Source organism: Indicator indicator, chromosome 2 (assembly GCF_027791375.1).
Source record: "Indicator indicator isolate 239-I01 chromosome 2, UM_Iind_1.1, whole genome shotgun sequence".
Taxonomy (NCBI): Eukaryota; Metazoa; Chordata; class Aves; order Piciformes; family Indicatoridae; genus Indicator; species Indicator indicator.
In genome coordinates, this window is record NC_072011.1 from 17495915 (window position 1) to 17513269 (window position 17355).

Consider the following 17355-nt stretch of genomic DNA (forward strand, 5'->3'; position numbering starts at 1 on the left):
TCTCATCCACTTGTTTCAGTGCTTTGCAAGTGTTAATTTGGATGAAATTAAAACCAGATTTGTTCCACACAAGTTTACATAATCTTAAAATCATGCCAAATTGACCCTCTCATCTTTGCCCCCTAAAAAGGGACTAGAAAAACTGAAGGTCTTCCTCCAGAACTGGACCTGCACAAAAGTAGCCTAATTGTGAGCCATGGTAAACTAGTACACTGAGTAGTACTCTTCAGAGAGTCACAAATGGTTATGTTTTACTAACTCTTCACACCACTGCTGGCTAAAAAGCAAGATCAGCAAGAGTGCCTACAGTACAAAGACACTGGTGGCAATACTCTTGTGAACTGCCAATTAGATTCCTGAGAGATCAATGCCTATGAGGAACTCCTACTCTCCTTCCTTGAAATGGGACAAGTGTCCTACCTTACAAAAGAATGTATATTATGACCTGGGGAAACACAGGGTTGTCAGCAACCAGAGCTGAACCACCACAGGAAAAAAGCAAAAGAGAAAAGAGCAAGTCTTTCTCATGTGGCAGAAATGCAAGAGTGAAGCTGTTTTCTTGCTGCTATTTGGGCTTTACAGCTATCGAAAGCTCATGTTATCTTGATGCTCTCAACTTCTCTGTGTGGAGATGGCAGAAAGTACTGAGGCTGAGACACAAGCTGTAACTTCTCACCACATCTTTTCTTTGCAATATAACCCTGTGAGCTGGGCTGTGTGCCATGTGTGGATGTTGTACACTGTTGCCAAGCTGCCTCTGATCTAAAGCAGAGAGGGGCGGCTGCTGCTACTGCCGGAAGACCTTCCTGCTGCAGAAGGTGAAGTGATTTGTTCAGCAGTGGAAGATGGGAGTTGTTCAGAATTAAATGCAAGAGAAAATGATTGATATAAAACTTTGGGAAAGGAGACATATATGAAGAGAAACATATCCTTTATGTCCGTATAGTAAAATCCTAAACTTCCTTGCTGACTTCTTTAAACTCATCTAGTCAATCACTCTTCCCCTCCTTTGCCTTTTCCTTACTTTGAACAGGAACAGCACTCTTCTGAAGGAATGGGCAATTATTTCTAGTTGAACAGCTCTAATGAAGACTCTAGCTGTACCTCACAGATGCTGCTAAACTAGCCATTTTGTCCATGTCCCCAATTAGCACTGGTGAGGACTGGCACTCAACACCAGGAAAGATAGAGTAGGATAGTATCCAAGTGCCAATGATTTTAAAAGCATGGCCATCATTCATCTTGCATGTTAGCCTGGAAAATATGACAGGCTCTGGATCTCCCTCCAGCCATTAGCTGAAACTTGGCAACACTGGAGAAGAGCCAGGAGGAAAAAAGACATGAAGCCAAAGGGGATGACCCAGTAGTTCCATGAACCATTGCTGTTCTTTCTACTGAATGGATATTAATTTTAATTAAATAGGCTCCTGTAAAAATTTCAGCCTTGCTTCCTGATACTGTAACTTCTCCGCAGAATTTGTTCATATAGACAGCTACGATTGCCTTTCTTAGAAATGATGTGCACTCCTGAATGTACTTGAGCCAGATTCTGTTGTGTTACAACTCCTACTAAAGCCAGAGCAAGGCTCAGCTTGTTTTAATACTAAGTGGCTGGCAGGAAAGTATTTTGAGATGGGCCCTGCAGATTATGCCCTGAATGCACTAACTGATTCTATAGCGGCAATCAGTTTACTCCAAGCATCACTTGCTATGTATCTGAGTGTTCAAGAAAATCAGCTTAACTCTTCTCAACAAATATACTTTCTCAAAGATATTTTGGGGACTGGGTGGAAAGAGGGAAGTGGCAAGATACATTGCTACTAATTTGATTTTATAGTGAGAACAGATAAATGATCACATAGGCTTGAAGAGCTGAATGAACTGGAGCTACCCCTCTCTCCCAACTGCAGTAAGAACAAAGTTACTCTGCTGTTCATCAGCACAAATTTTAATGTCACTTATAATGCTACAGAAATCATAAAAATGAAGGTGGAAAATGTCATCTTACACTCAGCAAACTTTGTATGTGCTTATATTCTAACACAGGAGATAACAAAATAACTTCTGTTTCACTTTTGTGGTAGTCCACGATTAAGAATGTTCAGATTTACCAGTTTCACATTTTCATTTTTACATAAGATTCTTTTTTCAAATCAGATTCAGAGCAGAATGGAAACAGTTAAGAATTTTCCATGCTAGGTTTTCCTACTATACATCTCAAATGATGCAGCTTTTCAGCAGTGTGGCAGCAGGCTCTAAAATGACAGTATAATCTGAAAACTTTTCACGGCTTACAGAAGGTAAGAAGTGTTTCTTACTGTGTGAGCTTTCAGGTTGTCATGCTTTGTAAAATGGGTGCAATTTTCTTCTAAAATGAAATGTTAACTTTAGAAGAATGCACTGGAGGGAAGAATGCTATTCCTCAAGAGTAAAGATTTTTTCTCTTCGTATTTTTACAAATGTAAACATATAAAAATGACAGATGTGTGCAAGCTAGTCTACACAGAAATAAACTTCAATTCCACATGGGCAGGTTCAGCTGGAAGCCTAAATTTGCCTATAGGTAAATGTTAACCCTCAGAAAATAAGGGTTTATTACAAAATGGTCCCATTAGTAGGTTGTTAACTAAAATGAGCACATGCCAGGCAACGCTGGAAGAATACAGATCATGAGCTTTTCTTCTGCTAAGTTTGCTGATAGAAGAATGCTAGTGCAAGCCTGTGGTATACACCTTCACTGATTTAGCTGTATCCTAACTCTGCCTTCAGTCCCCAGCATTTTTTTATGTGACACAATTTGCCACGATTAAATGGGTGCTTAAAAAAACTCACTAAATATGTGCATAGCAAAGCCAATTCTCATATTAACTATATTGAACCTCAGACTTTATTTTCAATACATCTACCACCTTTTAAAACTGTATTATGTACAGGCCCTTCTATGTTGAGTCTGCAGAATCCTCCAGCAATCGCAAATTTCTGTAGGAGTTCTTTTCACACTAAGGCAGTGGGTAGTTGTTTCTGTACATATCTTTAAGCATCTGTATTTATAGAAGGAACTTCCCCCACTTCAATAAAGAATTTGCCAATAATGCACTTATTACTTAGACCTATTTTACTACAGAACAGACTGTGCGTACACAGGCAGCAAAAACTGCCAAAGTCCCATCTCTGGCAGAGGCTGTCTCAGGACACAATCCACTGTCAAGATTTCCTCCTGAAGCAGTCTGCAAACCCCTCATAGCTATCATCATGCAGATGTAGTACTGTTCAGGTGTATTCACTGTCATGTTCAGGGGTACCTATGGACAGTGAACAGCATTTTATGGGCTTTTCATAACCTATGTTTTATGCACATTGCAGCAATCCTGCACATTCTACATTCAGACTTGAAATTTATCTTTCAAAGAATTTTAAAGCTGCTTCACCGCTATCAGGGATGCACACTATGTATGAAATTAGCATAGCAGAAGTGTCCTTTTACCCATGTACATAAAGAGCCCTCAAAACATGAACTTCAACAATTCTTTCTCCATGCCTCACTTTTATATAAAACTGCTAAGAGACAGGATCCACTTATTAGGGTCACAGGGATACTGTGATGTAAATCACAGACCATTCACCCTTGCTTTGATCCTCTGCTGGAACAGAGAAGTTGTAGCGCATGAAGCAGCTTTCGGATTTAATGAACAAATTCAAGCTGTTTTCAAGTGTAACAAAATGCCTGCAATCAATTGTACCAGTCTATGCTAGGCTCCTGTTGAAGTCAGTGAAGTTATCCAGTACACTGGCCTTCAGAGGCAGAAAAGGATCAGCTCATATACACCACTTATTTTTCTGCTGTTGCAAAGCACCGTATTTATCCATATCTGCGTACCAAGATAACTGAAGCTAAAGATGCCGCAGCATTTGGAGAGAAGGGTATTCAGAAGGAATTTAAAGAACAAACTTTCTTAGTTTATTTTTGCCAGTACTATACTCTGGCATATTTACATGCTAAAACTCATCATGACCCTGGGATTTGTTACATGCCTTATGCAATGAGCTCAGGAATGCATTATCATTTGGTAGCTTTGTAGAGGAAGAACTCAATGAGTTAGACAGCCTGTGCAGTAAGTCTCTTGCTTTCCTCTGGAAACTACCCAAATAAGCGATACCCAAAATATAACTGCAAAGAAAACTAAGAAGGTTTTGGTATCATGCCTTCAGAAATGCTGTTAAGAAAAAGATGAGACTTTGTGGGAACAAGTAACACCAGCTGCCTTCTGAGACTCAAAGTCACTGTCAAATAAACACCAAAACATTAAGGTGGTGCATTTCATGCCATGCTGCCCCTTTGCTCAGCAGAATCACTGGATGTCTTTTTATTGGATGGGTAGACATTTCCCTCTCCAACTGGCCTTCTGCTGTTTGCCCTGATACTCTTTCAGCGTACCACTTTGTGAAAATTGTTATTTGAGAGTTATTGTCAATTTAAATACACATTAACATTGGAAAAATAAACCCCTTTATATGCATTTTTCTACAGAGAAGTTATGATCATTATTACTTTTGGTAAAAAGAAAGAAAAGAAGAACAATATATATATATTTCTAATTAAAAAAAAAAAAAACACAACAAAACAAAAATGACCAAGTGGACATTTGCTCCCCATAGGCTGTTATCATCTTATGTCTGCATTCACTTTCTAGATATATATACAGATTTTATGTGTTTATATACCAAGATATATATAATGAAATTAATTTTTAGCTCCACACATATCTTTCAGGTTTTTCTTTACAACCCGTATGAGAAGGACAAAATATCATTAATCTAAAACACAGTTTTCTAAAACCGCATCAGGTTTTTTTCCTAACCACAATCTGGGTTATTTCAAAATAATGGAATGAAGCAAATTAGAAAGAATTTTGTTTTACACCGCACCTCGGTAACTTGATGATTGCATTTCCAAATTCACAATTCAAAATTAAAAATGTTTCATAAATATATATGGCAGCTTTTCCATGGTGCTGAGTCTGGAGTTCAAACATTGATGGATCTTAGTTTGAACAGGGGAGATGATTCCTCATTTTGTTTTGTTTTGTTTTTTTTCCTAAATAATCCTAGCAGCAACCAGAGTGAAGTCAGTTGTGTGAAGGAGTTTGGGCCCAGGAACAGAAATGGAATTGTCCTTAACAACACAGTTGGCATGCTTGGAAGCTGATGCATTACAGGAAGGATGTTTTCTTCACAACAACTGCTGTATTACCAGACAGCACACTTGCACAATGCACGCAATTTTACTCTTTCTTATTTCAAAGTACTGTTGGGACAAATTTTGCCCTTGGATAAGCATGCTCGGGTCCCACTGAAGCCAGGCAGAGGAACTTACAGTCATGTGTCCAAGAGCAGAATTTGAACACAGTGTTATAAAGAAAGAAAACTGTTTAGTGGATAAATAATGAAGAAAAGGAATTTACAAAACAAACAAGCAAGCATTAAAATATAATTAATTACGAAAAAGTAAACAAAACCCAAAAAAACCAGAGCCACTTACAGGGCTTGATGGAGTCTTTGGCCAGCCTGGGCTGCTAATGCTATCACTTTCATCTCCATGAAATGAGGAGATGCTAGCAGAGCTTGGGGACATTGGGGAAGGGACTGGCAGGTTGCCTGGGGTTGGGGGCTGAGAAATACCCTGAGAGCTGTAGCTATCCTGTGGTAAAGGAAAATAAAACAAAAAAATATGACAAAGGCAGGGCAAACTTTATTAAAAACAAAAAAAAATACATCCAGTTTAACAGACTGACCAATTTTTATATATAAAATATATATAAACAGAGAGACACATACAGAAAACACACACATATATAAATATTTTTATATATATATATGAGGTATTAAAACAACATTGTTAATTAGCATAATTTGGAAAGTTTGCTGGATGCTTGGCTAAAGTCATTAAGCCACCATGCTTATTTCAAGCTCACATGGAATGCTAAGCATGGGTTTCCCCTTATGAAAGAAAGGAAAAAAAACAAGCTGGTCACCTTATTTTATCAAATAAGGCAGGAAAGCAAAATATTAAAGTATGGTGCTGCTGCTGAGGCGGCCAAAACAGGAAGCTATAACTGAAGGCAGAGAAAAATGGCTGCAAGTATTGAAACCAGGCAAGACCCTTCTTTCCCACCCACCTGGCACAGCCGAATCCCACGCAACTTTTGGCTTGGGTTGCTTTGCCCCCGCAAGTTAAAATGCCGTAAGAACTAGTAACTTTCAGATCCACACAATGAAGGAAAAAAGAAAAAAAATAAAAGAAACAAAGAAATTGCACATGAATGGAAAGGCATGCAGGAATGAACAGTAGTGGGTAGGCCAAAACCAGAAGATGGAAGACAATACAGCAGACTTTTGCGGGCTGAACCAACACCACGTGCGGAGGTGATAAATACCTTTGACTTGCTCTCAGCCTGGGGGGGTCCTTCTTCTTTGCCATCTGCTTTGAGAGGAAGGGGTAGTTTGGAATCACCGGGTGTCATCATATCTGCAAGACCCATAGGTGCTAATCGGAAACAGGAGAAACAGTTAAGCATGACTATGTTTGGCTTTGTAGGAAAAAGCACGCTTCCTGCTGCAAGATGGTGTGCCATGTGAAGCAGGGGTTATTCCACCTCTGTCCTGTTATTCTAGCATCCGGAAACCTGGAAACCTCTCCAGTTGAAGTGAGGAAATAAAAGAGAATGAACGAGGGGAGAATATAAGCACCATGCAACAACAACTACCACTTTACAGAGTAAAATTAATTCTTCATGCTGTTGGTGGTCTTCAACTCTTTCCATGTTTGACCACTGCATTTTAACAGAGCAAGTCTATTTTAATAACTACTGCACCTTCCCTTTAGCAGCAGACAAATGTAAACGAAAATGATAAGCATTTTGCTTTCAATTTTGAATGCCAGAAAAAGGCTGAATTTCCCATTTACATCTGTATTAAGGTTGGTGTCCAGCAGATAATTCCTGCCCCTACTGATCTTGGTATGAATGGCTCAGCCACTGTGAGCCTTAACTACAGAATTACAAGCTGTAAACTGAGCTCTGCTGGAGAACATGCATTCAACTTCTTCCTCTCCTGCTAAAATGAGGTGGGACCGTAATGAATGCACAAATGTCTTTCTCTGATAATGGCACATGGCTGCTTCTCAGGGTCGTGTGGAGTTTGGTTTTTTTATTTGAAGATGCAAGTGCTAAGTATAGTGTTACTGCTGCTGAGCTGCTGTGTTTCTGGATTTCTAGAAATCTGCAAGGAGAAACATTCAGATAGACAGAGAACACTGGGCAGAGCAGATGCTAGGAGGTGCCATGACACCAAATCAATGCAAATAACCAGAGAACAACAGCAAGATGCGAGATGATTCTTTCCCTGCAGAAACCCACGTGCATAGCATTCCTGAAAGACTGGATTATTTTCCCTTCCTCTCCCTTTTTTCTGCCTCTCATGCCGTTCTTTCAAACAAGGATCTTAGATAAGAAAAACAAAGGACAGAATAACTTACAAGGCAATAAAAAGGCAAAAATAAAACTCTTGCAAATTTACAAATTATAGGAACTGACAAAGCATCACTGTTAAAAATATAAAAATAAAAATCAGATCATTACTAGACTAGCGTGCCTCTGCAAAATGACAATGCTGTCTTGCACTAGGCAGCAAGCACACGGCATAGCAAGCCAAAGATAGGAGGGGAAAGAGAGCTTTAAAAATACTTCACAGATTGCCCACTACAAAATGATTATTGCACATATTCATGTATTAATATGTTTTAGAAAATAATTAGTTTTAATTACAGCAGTGAGAGCACGAGCAGGACTCTGGTGAATATGCTGGCAAGCTTTGCAGTGCTAATTTGCTAATATCTTTAGCATCACTGCAGGTTGAGACTAGGGGTCTGCCAAAAAAACCTACCCAGCCGTGTGCCATGTGAGTTTACAACTGTATGCTCAATATTCAGCTTTCAACTGATGGTGTTTTTAATGGGCACATTTTCTTGTTTTTTTCAAAGAACATTTGTAGCCCAATCAAGCCCTTAAAATCATCACAACACATAAATCGTCATTGAGATTAAAAAAAAAAAAACTTGCAATACTTAAGACTTGAAAAATTGGAACAAAAAGCCTTTTTCAAGTGATGCAGCTGCAGAGAAAATCTATTGGGATCAGCTAAAAATGCTGTTATTTTTATGTATGTCTGTGAAACCTCAACAAAACAGCCAAGCAATATGATACTAGGAAGCCAGCATCTACTAAGTACTTGATTTGTACACATTTTGCCCTTATACTCTGAGTTTGGGCAGCTTGTGACCATTATGAAGAAATGGCAAGCTAACACATTTTAGTTTTGAATTTCACAGTTTAAAAAAAAAAAAAGTTGTTTTTCTTATAGAGATTTAAAAAAATTACATGTGTATAAAATGGTCAAATGTATGCCATAGTCTGATTTCAAACTGGGATGCCGAACTGCTACAGAAAATCCATTTTAACAGTTAACACATTTCATGCTGTGGAAGTGCTAAAAAAGAAGTCTTGGTTTTAGTTTCAAAGCAACCAAAGACGACCCTTCCACCCTAAAGCAATTTTAGAGAAGTCAGACAACGCAAAGTTAACAACCACAATTCTTCACCAGAATTCTGCATGGCCAAATCCTCTACTGATGCCTCACTGCTCTCCCAGTTGGCACATTGCATTTCTATTACAAAGAATATAATAATTGTGCCCACTCCTGGTAGTCCTGTTTCCATCAGAATTCATTTATAAAATCTGTTTTCCAGAGAGGTTAAAGTTAGCACCACATGTAAAGGGCAAGTAAGTCTAGTCTGCAAATTACCACACATATACTGAACGCACTAATCATGTATAGAAATGTAAAAATACCATTTTTTTCTGGCTTTTGAATATTTCCTGTTGGTATGTGCAAACATAACTATCAGGAGTTGGAAACAATTATGAAAAAAATAAATTTCCCAAATTCTGTTTCACTTTTTGTTCTAAGCGATAAGAATCATAAGAATTTTTGTTCTAAACTGTAAGAGTTTTATTACCAAACTGCAGGGTTGTGTAGTTTCCATATAGCTTTTACCTAAGATGTTTCCACAGCTACTTTTCTATCCACTGTTGAAACGCTGTTTCATAACTTCTTGCAAATGTACTCTCCAGTGATTTGCAAGAAGACATTCCTTCACTTATTTTTTTTAGCCAAGCGGCACAGCAAGAACATTTTTGTGACCCTTCCTGAGCAGTGAGATACTGTTATTGTCACGAAACTGCTAAAATAAGACACGGTCTCTTTCGACACAGGTACTAACAATTCTGTGTGCAGACCAAAGGATAAAACATTCTAGAGAGGAGGATGACAGGGAAATCTTGACTCCAAAGTGTTGTAGTGTACTGTGAATAGGTTTCAAGTACTAGCCTCTGTCTTCTTATAAGAATTTAAGAGCTAGAATGAGTTTGAAAAGTATGGGTCAAGGTCCTAAATTAACTATTCCACGCTGAATTTAATGTACTTAAAGGCAGATATTGACAAGAGCAAAAACGCAGCAAAATATTATTTTTTGCCAAAGTCTGCTATATCAGTCCCAGAAGATGATGAAATACTGTAGGAGCAGCAATACACAAACATCGTTTTTCTCTTTATTGCTAGTGCAATAACAAATCACACTCTACAAAACAGAATATTACACACTTTGTTAAGACTCTGCTTCCTCCCTTCTACTCCTCCTACTCTTATTCTGGAAAAAAAATGAAAAAGGGAAAAGAAAGCAGCAAATCTGTGACTCATACGGAGTTGGCATGAGGATCCCCACTGTTTTTATGCCCACAGGAAAAACAGAAGAGGGACAACAGCATTGCTTAACTTCCTGCCACAAATGATATTCCATCTCTGGGGAAAGACACAGCCCAGGGTGCTCAGGTACCTTATTTGAAAGGGATGAATGGGTCAACAAGGATCTCAGCGTTGCACCTCCTTTCTGCCTACCAAGTCTCATCTGAGGGATGACAAGCGCATGCAGTTTGGGACATGGGCATCTCTGTGCCAGGATTAGACTTGATTCAGAGTCATTACTTGTTTGGAGTATAGCTGATGGGATATAACAACTGTTAACAACTGCTGACATCCTGCAAAAAGTTTATTTAGGTGTGCACTATATAAAGGCTCATACAAAGATATGCACTAGAGCAAAAACAAACAGTGAAATAGAGGCCTTCAGAAAAACGTAACCGAGCTGCAGAACTGAGAAAACCAATTAAGAGTGTTTAAGAATGCTTCACATTCACAAAAGTGATTGCTTTCTTTATCAGAGCTTCACCCAAATAAAAAGTCAAATATAGATAATAATATGAAAAATAAGTGCTATATCTATTCTTAATGTTATTTTTAAGAGCACCCTTTTAATTTCTTTAGTGAAAATTACATAAAACATGGAGTTCTAGAAGAGAAGCATTACAATGATAAAAATTTGTTGGGAATAATAATAATACCCAGAAGATGGAAGGTTTCAGTAGGACAGAGGTAGTGAAATTAGGAAAGGAACCTTGTGGCAGTAAGGAGTTTAATGCCTCTTTGTTGTTTGTTCACCTCCAGAAGCAGCAGAGATTATGAGTGTCAGTTTCTGTGTAACCACAAAATGGAAATCTTTGTGATCCAAACTCCATATTACTTTTTTTCAAAAACATAATTTTCACTAAAATTATTATTTTATTTATGTTGGGGTTTTTACATTTCCTTTTATTGATATATATTTTTAAGGAAATAAATCTAAAATATACACACGGGAAACGTGAACTCATGTAATAAAAAGGACTGTGGAGTTTATCCAATTTTTCTGAATGGCAGTTTGTTCCATAATTGTGAAGGGATTCTGGCACTTTTTCCTGAAGCTTTTGTTATTTTTATGGATAGGATACTTTATCAGAAGGATCTGTCTTCTTTGATCTTATAATTTCTGTGTTCCTAAACTACTCTACATCAGCAGAAGCTGGTGATCTGTTCTTTGATCCACAGTGACTGCTGAAGTACCAGGATGCATAACTGCAACATGATTTTCCTTTCAATTGTGACGTTAATTAAGAAAAATATAGAAAAAAACTGTTAATAAGGAGTTATAAATACTACTAAAAACAAGTGGCAAAACCAGTGTTATACTTAGCTTAGTGAAGCTCCAAAACCATATGAAAACAGTTCCATCAGCATCAGCAATCTTCTGTATTTTAGAGTAAAAACCTAAAAGTGCATTTGCTTAAAATAAATATAACCAAAACTTACCTTCCTCCCTTAAAGTAGGCAACACAACTTCACTCTCTAAACCTCAGACAAACCAGAAACTGACTTTTCCCTATTGCTTATCCTAGTTTTTCATTGGCTTCTAATGGAAAACACAGTTGTTCACACTCAGTGCATGTGAGCAAGTTAACTAATGCACACTACGCTCCATCAGCAGCCACTCAGTTGCATTTGGTTTTGGCCCTACACATCGACTGAAGCCTGGTTTATTCAACAGATGTGTGACTGCAAACTAGCAGGAAAAAAGCCTCAAGAGCCAGATAGATGAACTGGTCTTTGTGCTGCAGAAAATCCCATTTTCAAATCTGTAAGAAGGTATCACTTGCAAGTTCTCCATCTCATCAAAAGCAGGGCTAGAGCTGACCCTGAAGTGCTCCCCCAGCTCAAGGCATTATAATTTTATGTATTGTATTTACACTTTGTCTTAAGCTCAGCCCTCCAGAATAGGAGGAAAAGCAGAATTTCCATTGCATGTACCCCTAGTTGTATATTCATGCCTGATTTTCAATTTTTGAGCCCGTGTCCCCCCACCCCCCTGCCCCACACCAACGCTGTCTGTGTTCTTGGAGGCCAGCTGCATAAAGCAATCTAGATGCATGCCTGCTCACACTGAGGAAAAGAGGTGCACTGAACTCCTCTAGTTCATCTCATACTCACTTTCCATTGGGTAATCTTTGAATTAATAAAACTGGAACAAAAGAAAACCTCACAAATGCACTGGCAGAAAAAACCCTGATAAATGTTTAAATTATTAAAAATCCAATATTTCAGAATGCATAACACAATAAAAAGAGTATGACTACCCCATACAAAAGACTGCTAGGATAAATGGCCTCGCATTGAACAGATTTCCACTGTATGAAATAACGAATGGCTGAATTATCTGAACAAAAAACCTCTGTGAATCTTCCTTTAAACTGGTTATTCCTTAGGAATACATAAATCTTCTTAGGCAGGGCACTCTGCCATCTGTTTGCTGTTGGTTATTTTTGCAGCTCTGGGGGGCAAAGGAAAAGGGGGGAAAAATTACTTCTGCTAATAGCAAAATAGAATTTATAGCCCAGTTTCAATGCTCAGAAGTAATTTTATTTCAGGAAGCCAGACAAAACACATAACTACACAAACAAAACATAATATTACCTGGGACAGCTCTGGTGGGGGAAAAGAAAGCTATTATCTAATGGTCTTTTCAATAGCTTTTCCCTCTACATCCAGACGATGAAGTGTAATGTTTGGACTAACCAATGGCTTCCAAGACAGCATTGTAAAAGCTCTTCTTTTTTTGCTTTTCTTATTTAAAAAAAAAAATCTTACTGATTAACAGCTTCCTTTCTGTTTCTTCTGCTAGCCAAAGCAGTAAAATAATATTCTTGAAAAATAAACACACTATTAATTGTCTCAGGACCTCCTATGTAGAGGGAAAAAGCCAAATACCAGATATACCAGACACTAGAATCTCACAGGGGCCATTTTCTGCCCAGGAAGCAGGGACATATAAAATTGATAGGGTAGAAAGACAGGGAGGAGGAAAAGGATGAAGGAATGAAATAAGCTAAGCAGGGCAAAAAGGAACATACCAAAACATAGGCTCATGATAAGATACAGTTTAAGTGGCAGGCCTCTTTAAAGAAATAAATAAAAGTAGAAACAAAACCAACTAAGAAACAACATCAAATCATCATAGCACAATTTGTCCAGCTTTCAGAAAAAAAGCCCGCCCCAACCTTCCAAAAAGGGTTAATGTAATCAATAAAGCATGCACAGAAAGTCCATGACTGGAATAAGTATTTGGAAGGATCCACTTCAGGGTCATTGGAACTCCATCCAAACCCACCCCAATCAAACAACTGATCTTTACTGAAGTATTATCTTGATGGAGGACAATTGTTAGGAGTTCACGGTGAATATGGACTATAAAATGTTTGCACAGAACTACATTCACCTCTGCTTTCTGTCACACACAAAGCTGCAAATAATTCTGAATTCACAAGTCATGACATGAAGAATAAATCCAGCAGCTCCACTGAATATGCTTTTTTCTTTTCTTTTTTTTTTGTAAAAGGAAGCTATGATTACATTTCATATATTGATATTTAAATCAGTAAATGAAGAAACCCTATATATGAATTTGGGAAGCAGTAAATTTGGCCTGTGTTTTCAGAACAGAGTAATTCTGTTAAGTGTTCAACTCACAGCAGAGCAGGTGTACATCTCTTTTTTAAATAAGTACCACATTATATATCTGAAATTGCAATCTTAGGAAGTAAGACACTGAAAAGTAACAGCAGACTCTTAAAAGATGAGATTTTTCTCCTTCCCTCTCTTGCAGACACATACACACAAATATACATATACTTGCTAGTCAACACCTACGTCAAACTGAGTCCGAGGTGTTGCTGGAACTGTTCAAAACATTGTACTCATCTACATGCTGTGCAAAAGGACTTCATGAAAAATGTATGAGCTACTGTATAAAAAAATGTGAATCTCAGCCTAGCATCAAATCACTCCAAGCCACCCAACAGGGATCAATCAAATGAAGAAGGCTGCCCCTCTGCCATCAGCCAAGGGTTGGTATTGTTAAATAGATTTATGGAGGAAAACCACTGCTGAAAGGTTACCCACCATTACCTGTTGAACTGTTCACCATGTTAGGTGCCATGCTGTAAGGAGGAGCCTGAGGGTTCATCAAGCCGGAGCTGTTGTTCATCGGCTGAGTGTAGGGGGAGCTGGATCCCATAATACCACTCTGATTCATGGCAGGAAAATTGCCTTGCCTACAAGAAGAAAAAGCACACACACGATGTCTCATTATGTACCTCGCTCCTGAAGGTGCTGTGGTTTGTCACAAGAGTACATCTCCTGTTTGAGAATAGTGAAGGAGAAAGCACATGATTAGTTCATTTAACCCTTCGCATTAGTTTTGAATCAGTTACTGCGTATCTGAGGCAGAACCGGACAGAAGACATATTTCAAGAGACATATACTATGTCCTTATACATCACAACCAATCAGCAGAAAAATACAACTCATTATTCTACAACTAGACAACAACGTGATCATAAGTCAAAATCAGAACCTAGCATTGGCATAAAAAGATTCCAGTGAATTTAAATTTTGACTGTGTAATAGAAATCCTTGCCCACTACAGCTTCAAAAACAGTGAGATAACCAGAAGAAAAATGGGTACCATGGAATCTGTTTCAGATTTCTGTATCTGATGTTACCACATTGAATACAATGTTCATCTTTTGTACATGTCACCCATGTCCAATCTTTTAAAAGACCACATACATGCTGCACTTTGTTGAAACAAGAAACCTCAGCAGAATTATTTTTGCTCTGAAAATTAATCCTGTGCCTGTATAATGCTTTTCCTAAGAGAAGTTTATTTTAAAAATTGCCCTGAATGGAGCTCTCACTTAATCCTCTACATCTTCAGATGTGAAGATCTTCAGATCATAGATTTTTGAAAGCTAAACCTTGATATACTCTTAAGTTATAAAATGCATCTAAGTACATATTGTACTTGTCAAACTCTGTGCATAAACTGAGGCACAAGGAAGAAAAATAATCCAATCCAAGTAAACAGAATGACCCAATGTAATGCATGATCCAACTTAATAAACTTTTGTTCTTCTAATGCATAATACAATTATCTACCTTTTCTTGGTATAGTTGAAGACTGCACATATTATGATATGGATACAGACTTACACAACAATAGATACATATAATTAAGAACACATGTAAAAATATACTTACTTCCATTCAGAGCCTACACAGAAAAATACGAAACTCTGACCTGTTTCTTCAATACATCCCCTGGAAGTTTTTCCAAATAAAAGAGACAAGAACGGACATCTCTTGTACATAGCTTTGGTGCCTGTCAGGGTTTTTTTTACGTCATAAAACCTAAGGCATTTAATTTTATCCTACAGGCAGGAAAAGCTGCATGTATTGGTAGCATGATGGAGTTTCGGTATAAATTCTACTTTTCATTATGATATATATTATATCATTCAAACAAAACAGACAAACCCCGAACCAACAACCCTCAATAACTTTATTGGCTTCTTGCCTTCTCCAAATCCATGGCAGGTTCTTAATGTAATTGGTAGAAATGGATTTATCTTTTTTAGGAGGTACAGAAGGAAGACCATTAAAGCACTATTTGGTCTAATTTTTCTTGACGCATTGTGAATTTCTTCAAAGCAAAAGAGAACGTGTTATCTAAATAAAGCATCTTTTTCCAGTTCAGTTTTGTCCTTTGCTTTCTGAAGACAAACTTTTCTTCACTTTTGCAAAGAGGCAAAGACTTTCTTTTGATATGGAGACAACTGCCATACAATGTCATTTCCCTGATGAAGCTTGCAACTAGTAGCAGAGGGAAAAGATTTAAAATGCACAGTGGTGTAATGCTCCAAGGGAAAATTACAAAGGGAAGAGAGAAGAGCAGGGTGATTTGGCAACAGCTTTTAAAGATTTTGGTCACACAATCAAGCTTTTCTTATGTAAATACTGAATCTTAAACACATACCCCCCCTCTTCTTAGCTAAAAATGGCTATCTTTCCACAAATGCAGTTAACAGAAGTTCTTTCTATGCTGGATAAGCAAGAGCCTTTCCATTACTGGCTTACTAGTCAAGATAAAGAAAGTGTGCAAGTGCATTTTTACACTTTAAAAAAGAAGTAATTGATCTTGAAAGGTTCTTTTATGGAGTAAGCCTGGGATTCTGGAAAAGACTGAAGTCTCTACAGGTATCAATCTCACCAATGTCCTTCTTTTGCTTTAAACATACACAAGAGGTATGCACCTTGCAGGTAAGCTGAAATTGGTCCTTATTTACTAATATTTCAATACTATTACTTTTTATAGCATGTTTATCTTCTAAGCTATGGAGCTGTTCATTGTCTCAAATTGAAGTACAACCTATTTCATGTTACCCACTACAGACATCGATCTCAATTGTAGCTCATGAAAGCATACTGATGTACAACAACTTACATCAAAAAGCAGGAAACTAATTCCAGTTTAGATGGAGAATAGAAATTAAATAAAAAGAATATAGTAGCTTTGGCAAGGACAGCAAGAAAACAACTGAAGCCTAAAAAAATTGCTTCTATACCCTGAAAGACCTGAATGGCAGAATCTAATTTCAAAATTTCATCTGGCAAGACAGTAGCTTTCCCTTTCATCCTCCCATGTAATGCTGCACTTGGAACAGACACAGCTCTCCATCTCTGGAAAGAGCCAAGCAAGAGAAAACACTCAGTACCCTCCCTGGCAGAACCTTCCCCAGTCCCCTACCAAAGCACTGACTGTAGCATGCTTGAGCTCATTCAGTAACACTGAAAGGTGACATCTTTTAAAGAGTAAATGTTATTTTATCCTGAGACTGGGTGCAGTGTGCAGTACAGAGCTACTCCACATATTCTGTTCTATAATGGTTTGGAATGGAAAGTTTCTTTAGGGAGAAATTATCAGGTATTACTTCAGCCTTTAATTCTCACTCCACAGTGGGCCTCCTTTGAGTAAAGACTGCCAACTGTGACAAATTGTGCTGCATCAGTGCTGTAAGACGAAGTGGAGTCCATTAAGAACCGAGCTGAGATCACCAAACTCATTTTGATTAACCTCCAGGTCACTAAACACTTATAAATATGTTACACAGCAGCTGCTAAACATATTTATATATGCTTAAGGTCACAGCATCATCTGTTGGTTCTGGACTTAAGTCAAAAATCTTACGTTTCCTTCTGTGCTTTCTTTAGTAAAGGCATATTCAACATACTACTTAAGTAGTTATGTCATAGCATCCTACCAGACTCTCTCCTACATCTCCCAATTCCCTCCTCCATTTTTCTGGCACGCTAAATAACAACCAAGTCTTTTATAAACAGTCTGCTGTACACATAGTGACATCTAATGGCAAAAATTAACTGACTGGCTATGAATTCTATAGCACAACTAAACTCAGTTGAGGATATGGTTTTACAGTGTTTACCACATAAACAGCAATGGCTGGGTTTCTAAGG

The 17355-nt window shown here is 37.9% G+C and overlaps 1 protein-coding gene across 1 annotated transcript in view; it reads right to left on the minus strand.

The window, feature by feature from the left end:
* The window catches only part of ARID1B (AT-rich interaction domain 1B), a 335100-nt gene that overhangs the window by 26814 nt on the left and 290931 nt on the right, over positions 1 to 17355 (minus strand). Inside the window, 3 exon segments of the mRNA XM_054394179.1 lie at positions 5540 to 5698; positions 6435 to 6544; positions 13942 to 14093. Coding sequence (XP_054250154.1) covers positions 5540 to 5698; positions 6435 to 6544; positions 13942 to 14093 — 421 coding nt within the window.